The sequence below is a fragment of the Scyliorhinus torazame genome, chromosome 3 (assembly GCF_047496885.1).
Source record: "Scyliorhinus torazame isolate Kashiwa2021f chromosome 3, sScyTor2.1, whole genome shotgun sequence".
Classification (NCBI taxonomy): domain Eukaryota; kingdom Metazoa; phylum Chordata; class Chondrichthyes; order Carcharhiniformes; family Scyliorhinidae; genus Scyliorhinus; species Scyliorhinus torazame.
Window position 1 is genome coordinate 323,720,554 of NC_092709.1, and position 17,462 is coordinate 323,738,015.

General features: G+C 49.0%; 1 protein-coding gene across 3 annotated transcripts in view; it reads left to right on the forward strand.

The window, feature by feature from the left end:
- Positions 1-17,462, forward strand: part of ctnna2 (catenin (cadherin-associated protein), alpha 2) — a 1,959,617-nt gene that overhangs the window by 1,785,077 nt on the left and 157,078 nt on the right. For all 3 annotated transcript variants that reach the window (XM_072497636.1, XM_072497638.1, XM_072497639.1), the window contains one exon: positions 1,076-1,181. In XM_072497636.1, the coding sequence (XP_072353737.1) occupies positions 1,076-1,181 (106 nt within the window). The remainder of the gene's footprint in view (positions 1-1,075; positions 1,182-17,462) is intronic.

The following is a 17,462-nucleotide window of genomic DNA, read 5'->3' on the forward strand; positions in this document are numbered from 1 at the left end:
CACTGCTGGCAGGTAGAGAGCAGATGCCTGGCGTGCACCTCGTTGATAGGCTTGACGAACCGCTTGCAGAGTAGCTCGACCGCCTCTTCACAAGTCGTCGCCTTTTTGAGCATGGCGGAGATTCTGTGACTCACCCGGGCGTGGTGTAGACGCAGCTTGCGCGGCCCCAGGATGGGAGTCTCTGAGGAGTCCAGGTAAGCCTCGAAGCATCGGAGCCGGAATGGAAAAATTTCCTTTGCCTCCGGTGTCCGTGCTTCCAGGTTGAGCTTCTCTGATTTTAGACCTGCGTCCATCCTGATGTAGTTTAGTTTATTAAATTGTGGTCCCCTCAATAACGACGCTTAGAGTGTAAACGGTAAAGAAGGCTTTAATAAACTAAGAACTAGACTGGTGCCGAGACGTGTGCTAACAGCTAGGCCGCCCACAAGGTGGCCCCTTATATACGGCTCCCAGATGGGTGGAGCCGGAGGCGGAGTTCCCCAGGGTTCCAGGTCTTAAAGGGGACATCACCTTACATGATGACAAGGGTCCAGTGTTACAGTAACCGTTCATCACAAAAGCCGAGACCCTTGGCAGGTGGAGGCATGTGTGCCAGTGGTGGAGCAATTGCCCAAGAGAAGAGAAGGAACAAGGATATCTTGGGGCTTGTGGAACTGGAGGAGAAATAGGAGGTTGGGGCCAAAGAGGGGTTTTGAAAACAAAGATGAAAATTTTGAAATCTTGATTGTTCAGTCTTTTAACCCTCACTTTCCCAAATTTGATACTTCTGGTTAAATACAAACTGGTCTTTTTTTCCTTTTGAGATGCTGCTGTGTTTTTCCAGCAGTTTCTATTCCTACTGTCACCTCTGCTCCATTATTATGCAGATTCTCTTCCTCCTTAAACATGCAGAGAGAGGGCTTGTTTGCTCAATGTTCCCAAAAGCAGTGTATAAAGACCTCGTAAAACCTCTTTCCACTCTCCCAATAGGAATGAAAATCTAAGTTGTACTTAAAAAGAAATCTTTTTGCTGCCAATTTAATTTTAAACTGGAAGATTCATTTATTTCTTTGTTTTGTTTTCCAATATCTTGTAGGGGCAAGGGTCCGCTAAAAAATACATCCGATGTAATCAACGCAGCCAAGAAGATTGCGGAAGCAGGGTCCAGGATGGATAAGCTGGCTCGAGCTGTGGCTGACCAGGTATTGCATTTGTTTGTAAAATGGCTAGAATTCTCCGCTCATCGGGAATCTCTGCTCCCGCCTGCAAGTTTGCCGGCGGCATGGTCTGGGTTCAATGGGAACGGGAGGTGGGAGTGGTGAATCCCGCCAACAGTGAACGACGGGCTGCCGAGAAACGCGCGGCTGGAGGAACGGAGAATCCCGCCCAGTGTGTTGATATAACGAGTGGCCGTATGCGACAGTGGCCTGGAGGGATCAGTCACAGAAGGATTGGCTTACTCTTGTTCTTCACAGTTAACACTTCTGCACATCTGCACAAGCAGGAGATCTTGGTCATCTGATTGGGGGCAGTTCGAACTGAACCTACCCATCGGGAAATGGACAGGGTCAGGCGTGACACTTATTTTGCACTTGGCACTGAGGTCAACGTCGGGGTTTGGAATGTGTGAATTGGGTGGAGTGCCCGAAATCCATGTCTTTAGTTTAAAATCACCTCATAATTACCCGAGGCCAGAGCTCCACCCACTCTACAGGTTTTACCAATGTAGTATTAGAATTAAAATATTTCTGATGTGTAGGACAGAGTCGCAGGGAAGGGATAACGACCAGACTTTTATGCGTCTGGGCTGGAAAGGCACCAGACCCAGAGTGTGTAAACTCACACGAGAAGATATCATCACGCACACACGTGATTTGGATATATGCCCGCCAACAACTAAAGGGCCAATTAAAGACATTAAAAGGCTAACCTGAAGGCATTTTGCGCTGTCTTGCTATGTTTTGCTTGTCGCATGGGCAAAATAGTTGGGCACCCATTAGGTTTGTTTGCAGTTCCTCATGTCAGGGCTGGAGAAAAGGCCATTGGAGGAGCAACAGTTTTTCTGCGATAGAGTTCGTAGCTGTGTGAGTTTAGAGTTTTGCTTGAGTTTCCTAGTTATTATTTAGCATTAGCGCCACGATGTTCAGCATTTCAAGACTGCCCTGGAAGGTTTTTGTGAGGATTGGAGAACAGTGTTCCACCTTTTGCAAGGCACTGGTCCTCTGCATCTGCTCCAGTGGGGATAATGGACTCTGCTGGTGCGACCTGCTCTGAAGCGGAAGAGAGGGGCAGGAGAGAGGGGCAGGAGTAAGTGCATGCAGCGTCCCAGGCAGAGGCCTGTAACAGGAAAGGCACAGGCTCCGAGGCGGGAGGGAATGCTAAAGATTCCACTACCCAACAGCTTGAGTATACAGGTAGTGCACTGACTACCTGCAAATATCTGAGATTTAGGGCCACAGGAGGCTTCACCTCTCCAGGGAGACAGTGACATCCCTTTGCGAAATGATATCTCCTGAAGTTGCCTCCAGCTGCGCAGGCAATCACCCCATGATAATGGTCCTCAACTTCCTCGCCTCAGGTTCATTTCAGGGCTCAGTGGCGGATTTCTCCAGTGTCTCACAATCAGTCACACACAGTTGTGTCAAGCTAGTGACCGATGCCATCATCAGAAAGGCCCATCATTTTCATTACCAGACACACGGTGGTAGCCAGGTGGAGAAAGCACAATGGTTTGTGGCGGTAGCTGGGTTTCTCCTCTAGGATGCTGTCGATTGCAGGCATGCGGCCGTCAGGGTGCCAGCAGGAGAGCCGGGAGCTTTCACAACAGGAAGGGGTATCACTCGCTGAATGTGCAGATTGTCTCTGACTAAATTATGTGGCGAAGGGGCATGTGCCCGTTATCCAGGGATCTCACATGATTCATACATCTTGCGACACTCCCAGTTACCAAGGCTGTTCATGGCTCCTGCAAATTTGGATCGATGGCTCTTAGGTGATAAGGGCTCTCCCTCAAACAGGTGGCTGATGACCCCACCACTCCATCATCCAAGAACTGAATGTGGTGGTATGTATTAGGGGTAATACGGTACACCACGTGTCGACAGGCTATTGGTGGAGGGATGCCAGGTCCTGATAGGATCTGCCACCTACTGGACTCCACCCAGAAATGCCGGTATAAGAACCCAGTTTTTCCCTCCATCTCCCTCAGCAGTTGCATTCTGTAACCACGCTGCTGGGGATAAAGTTCTGCTTAATAAAACCTTCAATTGACATTACCTCAACCTGCCTCGCGTCATATTGACGGTGCTACACTGATGTATCATGGAATCATAGAATCCATACAGTGCAGAAGGAGGCCATTCAGCCCATCGAGTCTGCACCGGCCCTTAAAGAGAACCCCACTTAAACCCATGCCTCCACCCTATCCCCTTAACCAGTAACCCCACTAATGTTTTCAACACTAGGGGGCAATTTTAACATGGCCAATCCACCTAACCTGTCCATCTTTGGACTGTGAGATGAACCCGGAGCACCCGGAGGAAACCCACGGACACACGGGGAGAAAGAGCAAACTCCACACAGACAATCAGGCGAGGCCGGAATTGAACCCGGGTCCCTGGAGCTGCGAGGCAGCAGTGCTAACCACTGTGCCACCCTGCAGCCCTAAGTAGATACAACAGGAGTCATGCATTGACAAAGAGTGGCGGTGGTGAGGACCATCGGGTTGCTCAGGATATGCTTCCAATGCCTTGACTGATCCGGAGGATCACTGCAGTATCTTCAGAGAATATCTCCCTCATAGTTCGTGCATGTTGCCCCCTTGACATTTTAGTCCTGACAAGAGGGGGCGCAGTGGAGGCTGAGGAGAGCGATGCAGGACCACAGGCCAGGGAGGATGACTCCTGCGATGGATCTGAGGATCTGGATAGGATGTGGTCTTCAAGGTGATTAAAATGAACATTCAGGGGGCAGGGACGTTAAGAATGCATTGATCCAGCAATTCTTCAGCTCGGCATCCAAGACATGGAGGCTGATTCAATCCAATAGCAACATCTCGCTCATAATAAAACTTTCCTTCAGAGCCCAGCCCAGAAATCCTGCACAACACAAAGCCCTCAACTTACACATGTGTGCAACAACTGGCCAATGTACAAAGCTGCAACCAGCTCAGCCCTTTGAATTGAGCAACATGATTGTGTAGCTTAATATAAGAACAATATACAAATGTGCCAAATCTAACAGAAAAGTCAAAGTAATGAACACAAATAATGTCACATGTGACATGCCCTGTTGTCCTTGAGGTGCCGTAATCTTACGCTTGTCTCGTGCACTCCCCCCACTCTCACTCCCAGAATTAGAAGCAGCATGCTGAATTTACTGTCATGGTCGCCATAGAACATACATAGAACATAGAAAGTACAGCACAGTACAAGCCACGATGTTGTGCCGACCATTTATCCAAATCTAAGATCAACCTAACCGACACCCCTTCAATTTTCTGCTGTCCATGTGCCTGTCCAAGAGATGCTTAAATGTCCCTCATGACACTGACTCCACCACCTCTGCCACCACTCTTTGTGTAAAGAACCTACCCCTGGACATCTCCCCTATACCTTCCTCCAATCACCTTAAAATTATGTCCCCTCATGACAGCCATTTCCGCCCTGGGGAAAAGTCTCTGGCTATCCACTCTATCCATGCCTCTCATCACCTTGTACACCTCTATCAAGTCACCTCTCTGCCTTCTGCGCTCCAGTGAGAAAAGCCCTAGCTCCCTCAACTTTTCTTCATAAGGCATGCCCTCCAGTCCAGGCAGCATCCTGGTAAAACTCCTCTGCACCCTCTCCTAAGAATCCACGTCCTTCCTATAGTGAGGCGACCAGAACTGGACACAATATTCGAAGTGTGGTCTAACTAGGGTTTTATAAAGCTGCAGCAAAACCTCATGGCTTTTAAACTCAATTCCCCTGTTAATGAAAGCCAACACATGCGCCTTCTTAACAACCCTATCAACCTGGGTGGCAACTTGGAGGGATCTATGTACGTGGACCCCAAAATCCCTCTGTTTCTCCACACTTCCAAGAATCCTGCCTTTAACCCTGTATTCAGCATTCAAATTCGACCTTCCAAAATGAAGCATTTCACATTTATCTAGGTTGAACTCCATCTGCCACTTCTGCATCCTGTCACTGTCCTGTTGTAACCTGCAACAGCCCTCGACACAATCTACAACTCCACCAACCTTCGTGTCATCGGCAAACTTACGAACCTACCCTTCCAATTCCTTATCTAAGTCATTTATAAAACCACAAAGAGCAGAGGTTCCAGAACAGATCCCTGCGGGACATCACTGACCTCCAGGCGGAGTACTGACCTCCAGGCGGAATACTTTCCATCCACTACCACTCACTGTCTTCTTTCGGACAGCCAACTCTGTATCTGGACAGCCAAATTTCCTTGTATCCCATGCCCCCTGACTTTCTGAATGAGCCGATCATGGGGAACCTTATCAAATGCCTTACTGAAATCATATACACCACATCCACTGCCCGACCTTCATCAAAGAATTCAGTGAGGCTTGTAAGGCATGACCTGCCCCTCACAAAGCCATGCTGACTATCTTTAAATGATGACCTTGACTTGCTTCCTCGGGCCACTGATGCCTGAGTTGGTTCCGGCTGGGAAGGAGCATTCAGTCCCATGGCTGGGCACTCCTGAGACATTGCGGCATCGGGAGATCCAGTGACAAATGGCAGAGGGGCGGAGGAGCTGCTGCCCTCGTCCAGAGGGCCCTGAGCAGAGCCCACAGATTACAGACAGCTCTTCTTGCACCTCCCTGCTCAATATTGCTGGACAGGCACCTGCCAGAAAGACTATGTCCTTCACCCATCTCTCACTCTGGCCGGGGTCTCCGGAGGTCGATGTGGGCTGGTGTGCTGGTTTGCGGGTCCTGGAACTCCTGAGGGCACGGCTGAAGCTCCCTCTCTACGGGAGTCACCCTTCGCTCAATGGGGTATGATGTGCGTTCCGTGCTCAGGGTCAACGCAGTGCTCATGTTCTGCTTGGACTCCGCAGTGACGGACTCCATGGCACACAGACCCTCATAGATCTCTGTCAGATCTCTCCATGCAACCCTCTGGACATAAATGTCTGATGGACATTTCCACAGCTTGTCATCTGCCTCAGATTCAGCTTAGTCCTGGTCTCCAGCATAGTTCCCGCTGTCGGTGCCCTGGGACCTCTCTGACTCTGCCACCTGAAGGCACATTACACACAAGTGTAATGTGCCTTCACCATTTTGCACTAACCCCGGTGGCGACAACCTAATGCCCACCGACGTGTGAGTATCTGCATCGGTACGTGGTTCTGAGAGAGGGCATGATTCTTCTAAAGTTGGAGTACCTTCCTCGGAGGATACCTGGAGGCCCTCAGGATGGTGCTGGGCGCTGGCGGATGGCAAGCCTGTGGGAGTAAGCAAACATGCCAGTACATTCAGTCATCACTGATTCACTATACTAGGTGGGCAGATGGGACAATGGAGATAATTTGTGTAGTGCCATCTGCACAATAGCTTCAATGGGCAGTGTTGCTGTGACATTTTCATTTGAAACAAGAGGACCCATAGAAGAACCTGTGCACTGTTAAGAACCTGTGCACTGTACTCTTACCTTTAGGTGTGACCCCTGCTTCGCCACAACCAGTGGATCAAGCTGGGCGGTGGAAATCTAGCTCAAGTACCTCGCTCTAAACCCTGGTGAGGATGCTCAGGTTTGGCACCAGGCCTCCCGTCCTTCTCTACTCTGCTACATTCTGGCGTCTCTTCTGAAAGTGACAAATAGATTGCATCATTAGTGCACCCTCACCCTGATGGTCCATTCTTGGTAGCGGTCCCCTCCCACCATACCTCTCTCCCCACATAGACACCACTGCCTGTATTGTGCAGAGGCCAAGTGGTCAGTCATCCCAACCTTGGCATTGCACACTTCAGTGCCAATTGTCTTACATCCATGCCATCTCTCCACTTACCCTTGCCAACTGCAGCAAATAATGAAACCTCTTGTGGCACTGCATCCGGATGTGGCACTCCATGTCCCGCCCACTGAACTGGGACACAATCTCACTCAAGATTTTTGTGCCTCCTGCTGTCTCTCGGCATCAGGATGTGCTGCCTGGCTGTTACTTCCTGGACAAGGACACAAAAGTAGTCATCCGAGAAGCAGAGGTATGCCGCTGTGCCCCTCCTGCCTCCTCAATTGGCCGCTAGGTGCTGAGGCCTTCTTCAGACAAATGTTAGGTTGCAGGACTCGATTTTTAAAGCTCCCTCAACTTCCGAGATACCTCCTGTCAGCGTTCATGCAGCTGTCCCTGTACTTTTTAAACCCACCAGCTGGGTTCCCATTGGACCTGGCACCCGGCGAATTCCCATCACAGCCTACACAGAGACCCAACCAGGAATGCGTTTCATGCGAGGTGGGCCTTAATTGGCATCCAGCAAAATATGACATTGAAAACAAAATCTCAAACAGGAGTGCGTTTCGTCTTCGCTTCTGGATGTGCCAATCTCAGACGCCGTCAAGACGAGGTGGGCGGGCCTGGGTTACGTGCTACTTTGGACGATCAGTGCAGACACATTGGGCCGAATGGCCTCCTTCTGCAATGTAGAGATTCTATGATTCTAATGTTTGGGCATTAGTGACGGACACTGTGGCATAGTGTGATGCCATGGATTAGCAATGCAGAGGCCCAGGCTAATGCTCTCGGGCTGGCCAGCACCGCTACCCACTCCCAACCCCTTCACCCTCACCACTCCCGCTCGCAGCGTAGTGCAACCCAGCCCCTCAACTGGGAATTTCTAGGTGTGTGTTGCCCCCCCCCCCCACCCCAGTACGTGGTTGACCCGACCTGTCCCCTCCCATATAGACTCTGGAATGAAGAACTTGTCATATGAGGAATGGTTGAGGACTCTGGGTCTGTATTCGTTGGAGTTTAGAAGGATGATGGGGATCTTATTGAAACTTACAAGATACTGCGAGGCCTGGATAGAGTGGACGTGGAGAGGATGTTTCCACTTGTTGGAAAAGCTAGAACCAGAGGACAAAATCTCAGACTAAAGGGGCGATCCTTTAAAACAGAGATGAGGAGGAATTTCTTCAGCCAGAGGGTGGTGAATCTGTGGAACTCTTTGCCGCAGAAAGCTGTGGAGGCCAAATCACTGAGTGTCTTTAAGACAGAGAAAGATAGGTTCTTGATTGAGAAGGGAATCAGGGGTTATGGGGAGAAGGCAGGAAAATGGGGATGAGAAAATATCAGCCATGATTGAATAGCGGAGTAGACTCGATGGGCCAAGTGGCCTAATTTGGCTAATATGTCTTATGGTCTTATGGACTCCCTAAATAAGGAGACCCCCCCCCCCACATCCCCAGAAAAATGACCCCTGTCATTAAGCCCCCCAGAAGAGCGACCTCTGTCTGTAAGCTTGAGAGCTGTCCAGACACAGGCAGTGAAAAATATCACTGCTTTAAAACTCACCTGGGAAATGCACCTGCCAGCTCAGACACAGGAAACAGCACCTGTCAATTCCTGGAAAGATAAAACCAGTCAGCTGGGTTTAAACCCCATCAGATCTTTGATCTGCAAGTCATTCATCCACTTCTTTCTGATATTGATTTTACTAGACTGTGATTGACAGCTGTTGCTATTTTTAGCCTTAGTTTTATTACCTCTGATTATGTCACCTTTGCTCACGAGTCGCCAGGTATCTTTCTGATACCGCCACGTGGTTCAAGCTCGAGTTATGATTAATAAGTCAGCACACCGCTTAGTAAGATTGAAATCAACGGTCATTTATTATATACAACAATTAATGCTTACACAATAAACCTACTATCTATATCGAAACCTACCACTACTGGCCAATACTTAACTTTAGGAAGGGCCCACCAGGTCAGGGAAACGAATGGCTTATCGAATCGGATCTGGCCCGCGGGATTCAAAAGGCTGATACGGGTCGATGGCTAGGAGTCTTTAACGGGTAGCGATCGCTGGAGTCAAACTTACGGTTCTTTGTTGAAGGTTGCGAGCAGGCGAAGAAGGGAGAGAGAGAGAGATCTGAACTTGGCCCCTCACTTTATAGGGCCCAGGGGCTTCCCGCCTCTCGGGGCGGCCCTTGACCCTGAGTCCCAAGTGATTGGACTTGTTCCCAATCACTGGGTTCGATATGCTCCAATAATGGGACGATTCCTCGATCAGGGGGTGGTCGTTCACCTGTCTTTGTTTCGGCCACTGCAGGCGGCGACAGGTCTGGCCCGGCATTCAATTGCTAATATGTTGCAATTGTTCCTGGGGATAGCCGATTAAACTGCAGATGTCTGGGTTGATGGGCTGCTAATAGTCCTGAGTATCGATCTGGGCCGACTTCCCCAGAGCCGAATATGCTATTCTGTCTGCAGCTGTCCGTTTGTGTCCTGTTGGCTGCTTTTCCCATCAGCCTTTTCGGTTAGCCATTTTAAATCGGGTTTTGGCCAAATTAATAGGGAATCAGCCATTTTAGGTGGCTACACAGCTTCCACACACCCAGCTGTCAGCATTGTTCCATTCATCTTCCTTCATGGTTGAGTAACTCTGAAGTGCTCTCACCACAATGTTTATAAACATCAAGCTTTGCTTGACATCCTGGATCACATCAAACAGAGTTAAGTGTGATCAATTTCTAGCTGACCACTTCAAAATCATTGAATCGTTAAGGGGGGTGATTGGAAAGCACAAGAGTGCAAGCAAGCATACCGCCAGAGCAGGCAGACTGGAATATAGATCAGGAGAAAGAGCGAATATGTAGAAATGCCAAAAATAAAAGCATAGGCAATCTACGAGCGAAGACGAAATGTTGAGACATCCAAAGGGTTAAAGTATGAACATTCACTGATAATGAGTAGTGATGTGCAACCATCCCTAAACAATGATCAGAAACTAAGGCACCAGCTATGAGGCCAAATCAGATCTCCCCCAACTGAAACCAACCATAATTAACTGTGACTGTGCCAGTCAACTACACCTCAACAGCAAACCTGGGCCTTCTGACAAAATCTCTCAGTTTCTGAAGCCTTATCCCTTATACTTTTCATAGGATGTGGGCATCACTGGCAAGGCCAGCATTTGTTGCCCATCCCGAATTGCCCTTGAACTGAGTGGCTTGCTCGGCCATTTCAAAGGACAGTTAAGTGGCACGTTGTTGTGATCTGGAGTCGCTAATAGGCCGGACTGGGTGAGGACGGCAGATTTCCTCCCCTGAAGGACATCAGTGAACCAGATGGATTTTTACAACAATCGCCAATAGTTTTCTTGGCCACAGTCACCGTTCCTGAGACTAGCTTTATATTCCAGATTCATTCATTGAATTTGTAAATTCCACCAGAGTATTAACTTGGGCCGCTGGATCACTGGCTCAGTCTCATTACCACTACGACAACATCTCCCCATATCCCATGGATTAATTGCTTGTGTCGCAGTCAATTCTTCAAAGCTATGCAAACTGAAGTGAACGGAGTAATTTTTCATGATAATGAAGTACTTACATCCTCGATTCTATCTTGAATATTCACTCAGAGTAAAATGGCTGGTATTAGTCCAATTTAAGGAAAACGATTAAATAAATGAAGTCAAAGCACACCTGCCTTGCAGAAAAAGGCCTGTTTCCATTGATACAACAGGTGCAAAAATGTTTGTGTGTTTTGCGTTCAATTCTAAAATTATTTTTGCGAGGGCAATGCTGTAATCTTTGCTTTAGTATATGTAAGATAAGATGGATGAACCTGTTACAACAGAGTATGATTTATCTCATGGTATCACTGAATTTTTACAGCCTGAATGCCATTATATTTTTGTTTTGGCTCATGGAATAATATCAATAATTTGTTCTGATTTTATTCTGGCTCCTTGCCTAAACTGTTCTCTGTAAACCCTCAATTCGCACAATCTCTGTTCCTCACAGCATGAAATGGATGAATAACTGCTTCTCAATGAATCCCCAATCCTGCCATCGCCCATCAACACCCTCCTCTTCCCCATCCACCCCATAACAGCAGCTCTTCTCTGAAATCACAGTAATTCAATTTCTTTCATGTGTAATACACATGTATTTCACACCTCTAACCATGAGACATCACTTCTTAACTTTAGTCGCTCAACCGTGAGGTCTCCTTCAACCGTGAGGTCTCCTTCACCCATGAATATTCTTGCCCTCTCTGTCTCCTTTTTTAAGAAAAAAATGTTTCATGGGATGAGGGTGTGACTGACAAGCCAGCATTTGTTGCGCGGCACGGTGGCACAGTGGTTAGCACTGCTGCCTCACAGCTCCAGGGTCTCAGGTTCAATTTCGGCCTTGGATTAATGTCTGTGTGGAGTTTGCACTTTCTCCGCGGGTTTCCTCCCACAGTCTAAAGATGTGCAGGTAAGGTGGATTGGCCAAGCTAAAATGCCGCATCGTCTCCAAAAAAAAGGTCAGGTGGGGTTACTGGGTTATGGGGATGGGGTGGAGGTGTGAGCTTAAGTAGGGTGCTCTTTCAAAGGGCCGGTGCAGAGTCGATGGGCCAAATGGCCTCCTCCTGCACTGTCAATGCTATGATTCTATGATGACTCTATGATTCTAATTGTCTTGAACTGAATGGCTTCTTTGGACATTTCAGAGACATTGCCATGGGCCTGGGGTCACACGTAGGCCGGACCATGTCAATGGGCAGGTTTCCATCCCCAAAGGGCATTAGTGAACCAGATGAATTTTTAGAACAATTAATGATTGTTGGCATGGTCACCATCATTGAGATTAGCTTTATTGTCCAGATTTATTTATTAAATTTAAATTCCAGCATTTTCCCACAACTATATAGGATATTATGGGCAAAATTCTCAGTTTGGGAGACTAATTGGTAACATCGGGTAATGCGTGCGGTTCGCATTCCTGTTGGGGGCTCTATTTGTCGGGCAATTCAGGACATGCTAATGGGCCAGCACTCTACCCATGTGAATCTAGAGCAACTCGCATTCTCCCCGTCGTTGGATTCACTGGGGCTGGAATTGGTGCTGGAAAGCTTGACAAGCACTCCACTCCGGACACACTCTCATTCCAGCCAAGAAGATGGCACAGAGGCTGTTTAGCACAGGGTTAAATCGCTAGCTTTGAAATCAGACCAAGGCAGGCCAGTAACACGGTTCAATTCCCGTACCAGCCTTCCCGAACAGGCGCCAGAATGTGGTGACTAGGGGCTTTTCACAGTAACTTCATTTGAAGCCTACTTGTGACAATAAGCGATTTTCATTTCATTTCAGAGGGGAACGGCCCCAAGGTTCACTGAGACTGAGCTTGATCGAATGTTGGATGCAGTGGAGGGAAGGTGGGACACCCTCTTCCCCAGAGTGGGCAGGAGGCTCCAGCCCGCAATCGTCAACCAGGTGGTGGTGGCCGAGGCGGTCAGTGCTGTGAGCCTCACCAGGCGGACTGGCACACAGTGACGGAAGAAGATGAATGACCTCCTTAAGGCAGCTCAACTGAATCACCACCACTGTTACCCTGACATCATTCCTGTCCTTCACTCCTCACATCACAGCCCCGACTCCCATGGAGGCAAATCTAGACCCATCTGCCTGCTTCTCCCTCACACCCTAGCTGGCAACAAACCTGTATTGTCCTCTTTGGTCAGGTGGCATTCTTCCTCCTCTTCCAACATGCCCCCGCTCTCTGCATGATGTTGTGCAGGACGCAGCACGCCAACACAATGTTAGGGAATCATAGAATTCATAGAATTACAGTGCAGAAGGAGGCCATTCGGCCCACCAAGTCTGCACCAGTCTTTGGAAAGAGCTCCCTTCCCAAGCCCACACTTCCACCCTATCCCCGTAACCCCACCCAACCTTTGTGGACACGAAGGGCAATTTAGCATGACCAATCCACCTAACCTGCACATCTTTGGACGGTGAGAAAACTGGAGCACCCGGAGGAAACCCACGCAGGCACGGGGGGGGAATGTGCAGACCACTGTTCTACCGTGCTACTGTGCTGAACTTCCTCGGGCTGTATTGGAGCGCCCCACCGGTATCAGAAGCACATCTTGAGGATGCTGATGCACCGCTGAATGACACTCCTGGTCGCTGCATGGGTGTTATTATAATGGTTCTCCGCCTAGGTCTGGGGCCTCCAGACAGGCGTCATTGGCCAAAACCCCAGCGGGTGACCCTTGTTCCCCAAGAGCAAACCACCAACCTGTCACCCGAGGGAACGCCTCGAAGGTGCCGTGAACCGACTAGTATGCCAGGATGAATGCGTTATGCACCTTGCCTGGGTGTCGGGCGCATATCCCCATGATGTGCAGCTGTAATCACACACACCAACTTCACATTCAGGGAGTGGAATCCCTTCCAATTGATGAAGGGCACCCACTGATGAGCCGGCGCTTGTAGGGGGATATATACACCATTGATCACCCCCTGAACCTGGGCATGCCAGCAATAGCGGCAAATCCTGCTGCTTGGGCATTCTGGTGTGTCTGGTCCATACTGAAGTTCACAGCGCAGATGCACCAGTGTACGAATGTCTGCGAGATCCGAGGCTGGCCTCCGCTCGGCCCCTGGAAAGATCCAGGGGCATAAAGGTTCAGGGTGACCCGTCACCTTGAAGGCCACCGGGAGGGGGTATCCTCTTCCATACCCCCACAGTGCCAGTGTGCCACCATTTTGCACAGGTGGTGCATGGTCTCCCTGGTTCGCCAAAGTCTTTGGCAGTCCGGTGGCCTGATGGGCGCCTCCTTTGCATCTTCTCCTCAGCCTGTTGGGCGACCAGCAATCGAGCTTCGCCGATTGGCCCCTGCTCTTCTGGGACAGGCTTGTGCAGGGTCCTGCCCGGGCAGGCGACTGTGTGCGGTGGAGCGGGTCTCAGTGTGCCACAGTGTGCCACCAACTGCCTCAGTACTTAGAGGTTTGTGTGTGGGCAGGTCCTACAGATGGGAAGTGTGTGTCTGCTCGGAGCATAGCTGCAGTGTGATGTGGGTCCTGGGTGTGGCACACTGGTTGTGACAACCTGTCTGGGGTTAGGATGGACGGTAGCAGAGGCGCGGTGGGCAAGACGGGCTGGAGGGCAAAATTCTCAGTTTGGGAGACTAATTGTTGACGCGTTCCTGATGGGGGCGCAGGGCAGGTGGTCCTGCGGAGTAGGCTAGCTGATAGCGTAACTGTTGAAACCTCTGCCCTGTTGAAACCTCTGCCCTGGGCGATGTGCCAGGGAGGGTGCCAAAGGCCACGGGCATCTGTACTTTGTTTGAGGTGAACTCTGCTATTTCCTTACTTCACCTGCAGTGGGGTATTGCTTCTGATGAGTGCACTGAGAAGTGGCAGCACCTGGTGTGCCAATGATTGAGCTTGGTCATGCCTATCCCATTGATAGGGGTCTGAATGTTTCCAGAGGGGTGGCTTGGGTGGGCTCCCAACTGACCAGAGGCTCCATGAACATTTATAAGACACAGTGAATAGTCAATAGCGTGAGCAGTCAGGGGCCTGTAACGTGTACCAAATGAGTGCATTTAAAACAAACACTGCAGCAATGGCGGTCTGAGCCTGGCTACCCCGATTCCGAGACGGACACCCAGAATCCACAAAGCTGTCACCAAACCACCCCCAGCTGCAATTTTTAACAATATTTCAAACTTTGTTGACCTTCTCTCTCCCCCCCCCAGCAGCCATGGCGCCTAATCTCCGTTTGTAAATACCTGTAGTAAATCGCGCCCATGTGATTTCCGCCTGAGAGGAGTGGAGCATTGCGGAGGCCTGAGCATAGTTGGGGAAGGCAGTGGCGCAGTGGTATTGTCACTGGACTAGTAAACCAGAGACCCAGAGTAATGATCTGGGGACCCAGGTTCAAATCCCACCACTGCAGATGGTGAAATGAAAATCGCTTATTGTCACAAGTAAGTTACAAATTAAGTTACTGTGACAAGCCCCTTGTCGCAACATTCCAGCGCCTGTTCGGGGAGGCTGGTATGGGAATTGAACCGTGCTGCTGGCCTGCTTGGTCTGCTTTAAAGGACAGCTCTTTAGCCCTGTGCTAAACCAGCCCCGAGAAATTTGAAATCAATAAAAATCTGGAATTAAAGAAGCCTATTGATGACCATGAAACCATTGTTAGAACATAGAACATTACAGCGCAGTACAGGCCCTTCGGCCCTCAATGTTGCGCCGACCTGTGAAACCACTCTAAAGCCCATCTACACTATTCCCTTATCGTCCATATGTCTATCCAATGACCATTTGAATGCCCTTAGTGTTGGCGAGTCCACTACTGTTGCAGGCAGGGCATTCCACGCCCTTACTATTCTCTGAGTAAAGAACCTACCTCTGACATCTGTCTTATATCTATCTCCCCTCAATTTAAAGGTATGTCCCTCGTGCTAGACATCACCATCCGAGGAAAAAGGCTCTCACTGTCTACCCTATCCAATCCTCTGATCATCTTGTATGCCTCAATTAAGTCACCTCTTAACCTTCTTCTCTGTAACGAAAACAGCCTCAAGTCCCTCAGCCTTTCCTCGTAAGATCTTCCCTCCATACCAGGCAACATTCTGGTAAATCTCCTTTGCACCCTTTCCAATGCTTCCACATCCTTCCTATAATGCAGCGACCAGAATTGCACGCAATACTCCAAATGCGGCCGCACCAGAGTTTTGTACAGCTGCAACATGACCTCATGGCTCCGAAACTCAATCCCTCTACCAATAAAAGCTAACACACCATACGCCTTCTTAACAACCCTCTCAACCTGGGTGGCAATTTTCAGGGATCTATGATCATGGACACTGAGATCTCTCTGCTCATCCACACTGCCAAGAATCTTACCATTAGCCCAGTACTCTGCCTTCCTGTTATTCCTTCCAAAATGAATCACCTCACACTTTTCTGCATTCAACTCCATTTGCCACCTCTCAGCCCAGCTCTGCAGCTTATCTATGTCCCTCTGTAACTTGTAACATCCTTCTGCACTGTCCACAACTCCACCGAATTTAGTGTCATCTGCAAATTTACTCACCCATCCTTCTACGCCCTCCTCCAGGACATTTATAAAAATGACAAACAGCAGTGGCCCCAAAACAGATCCTTGTGGTACACCACGAGTAACTGGACTCCAGTCTGAACATTTCCCATCAACCACCACCCTTTGTCCGCTTCCAGCTAGCCAATTTCTGATCCAAACTGCTAAATGACCCTGAATCCCATGCCTCCGTATTTTCTGCAGTAGCCTACCGTCTAGAACTTTATCAAACGCTTTACTGAAATCCATATACACCACATCAACTGCTTTACCCTCATCCACCTGTTTGGTCACCTTCTCAAAGAACTCAATAAGGTTTGTGAGGCACGACCTACCCTTCACAAAACCGTGTTGACTATCTCTAATCAAATTATTCCTTTCCAGATGATTATACATCCTATCTCTTAGAAACCTTTCCAAGGTTTTGCCCACAACAGAAGTAAGGCTCACTGGTCTATAGTTACCGGGGTTGTCTCTATTCCCCTTCTTGAACAAGGGGACAACATTTGCTATCCTCCTGTCTTCTGGCACTATTCCTGTAGACAAAGATGACTTAAAGATCAAAGCCAAAGGCTCAGCAATTTCCTCCCTAGCTTCCCAGAGAATCCGAGGATCAATACCATCCGGCCCAGGGGACTTATCTATTTTCGCACTTTCCAGAATTGCTAACACCTCCTCCTTATGAACCTCAAGCCCTTCTAGTCTAGTAGCCGGAATCTCAGTATTCTCCTCGACAACATTGTCTTTTTCCTGTGTGAAAACCATCGAAAAATATTCATTTAGCACCTCTCCTATCTCCTCGGACTCCAAGCACAACTTCCCGCTACTGTCCTTGACTGGCCCTACTCTTACCCTAGTCATTCGTTTATTCCTGACATATCTATCGAAAGCTTTAGAGTTATCCTTGATCCTACCTGCCAAAGACTTCTCATGTCCCCTCCTGGCTCTTCTTAGCTCTCTCTTTAGGTCCTTCCTAGCTAACTTGTAACTCTCAAGCACCCTAACTGAACCTTCATGTCTCATCTTTACATAAGCCTTCCTCTTGACAAGTGTTTTGACTGCTTTAGTAAACCACAGTTCCCTTGCTCGACCACGTCCTCCCTGCCAGACAGGTACATACTTATCAAGGACACGCAGTAGCTGTTCCTTGAACAAGCTCCACATTTCCATTATGCCCATCCCCTGCAGTTTTCCTCTCCATCCGATGCATCCTAAGTCTTGCCTCATCGCATCATAATTGTCTTTCCCCCAGATATAACTCTTGCCCTGCGGTATCTGCCTATCCCTTTCCATCATGAAAGTAAACGCAATGGAATTGTGGTCACTATCACCAAAGTGCTCACCTACCTCCAAATCTAACACCTGTCCTGGTTCATTACCCAGTACCAAATCCAATATGGCCTCGCCTCTCGTTGGC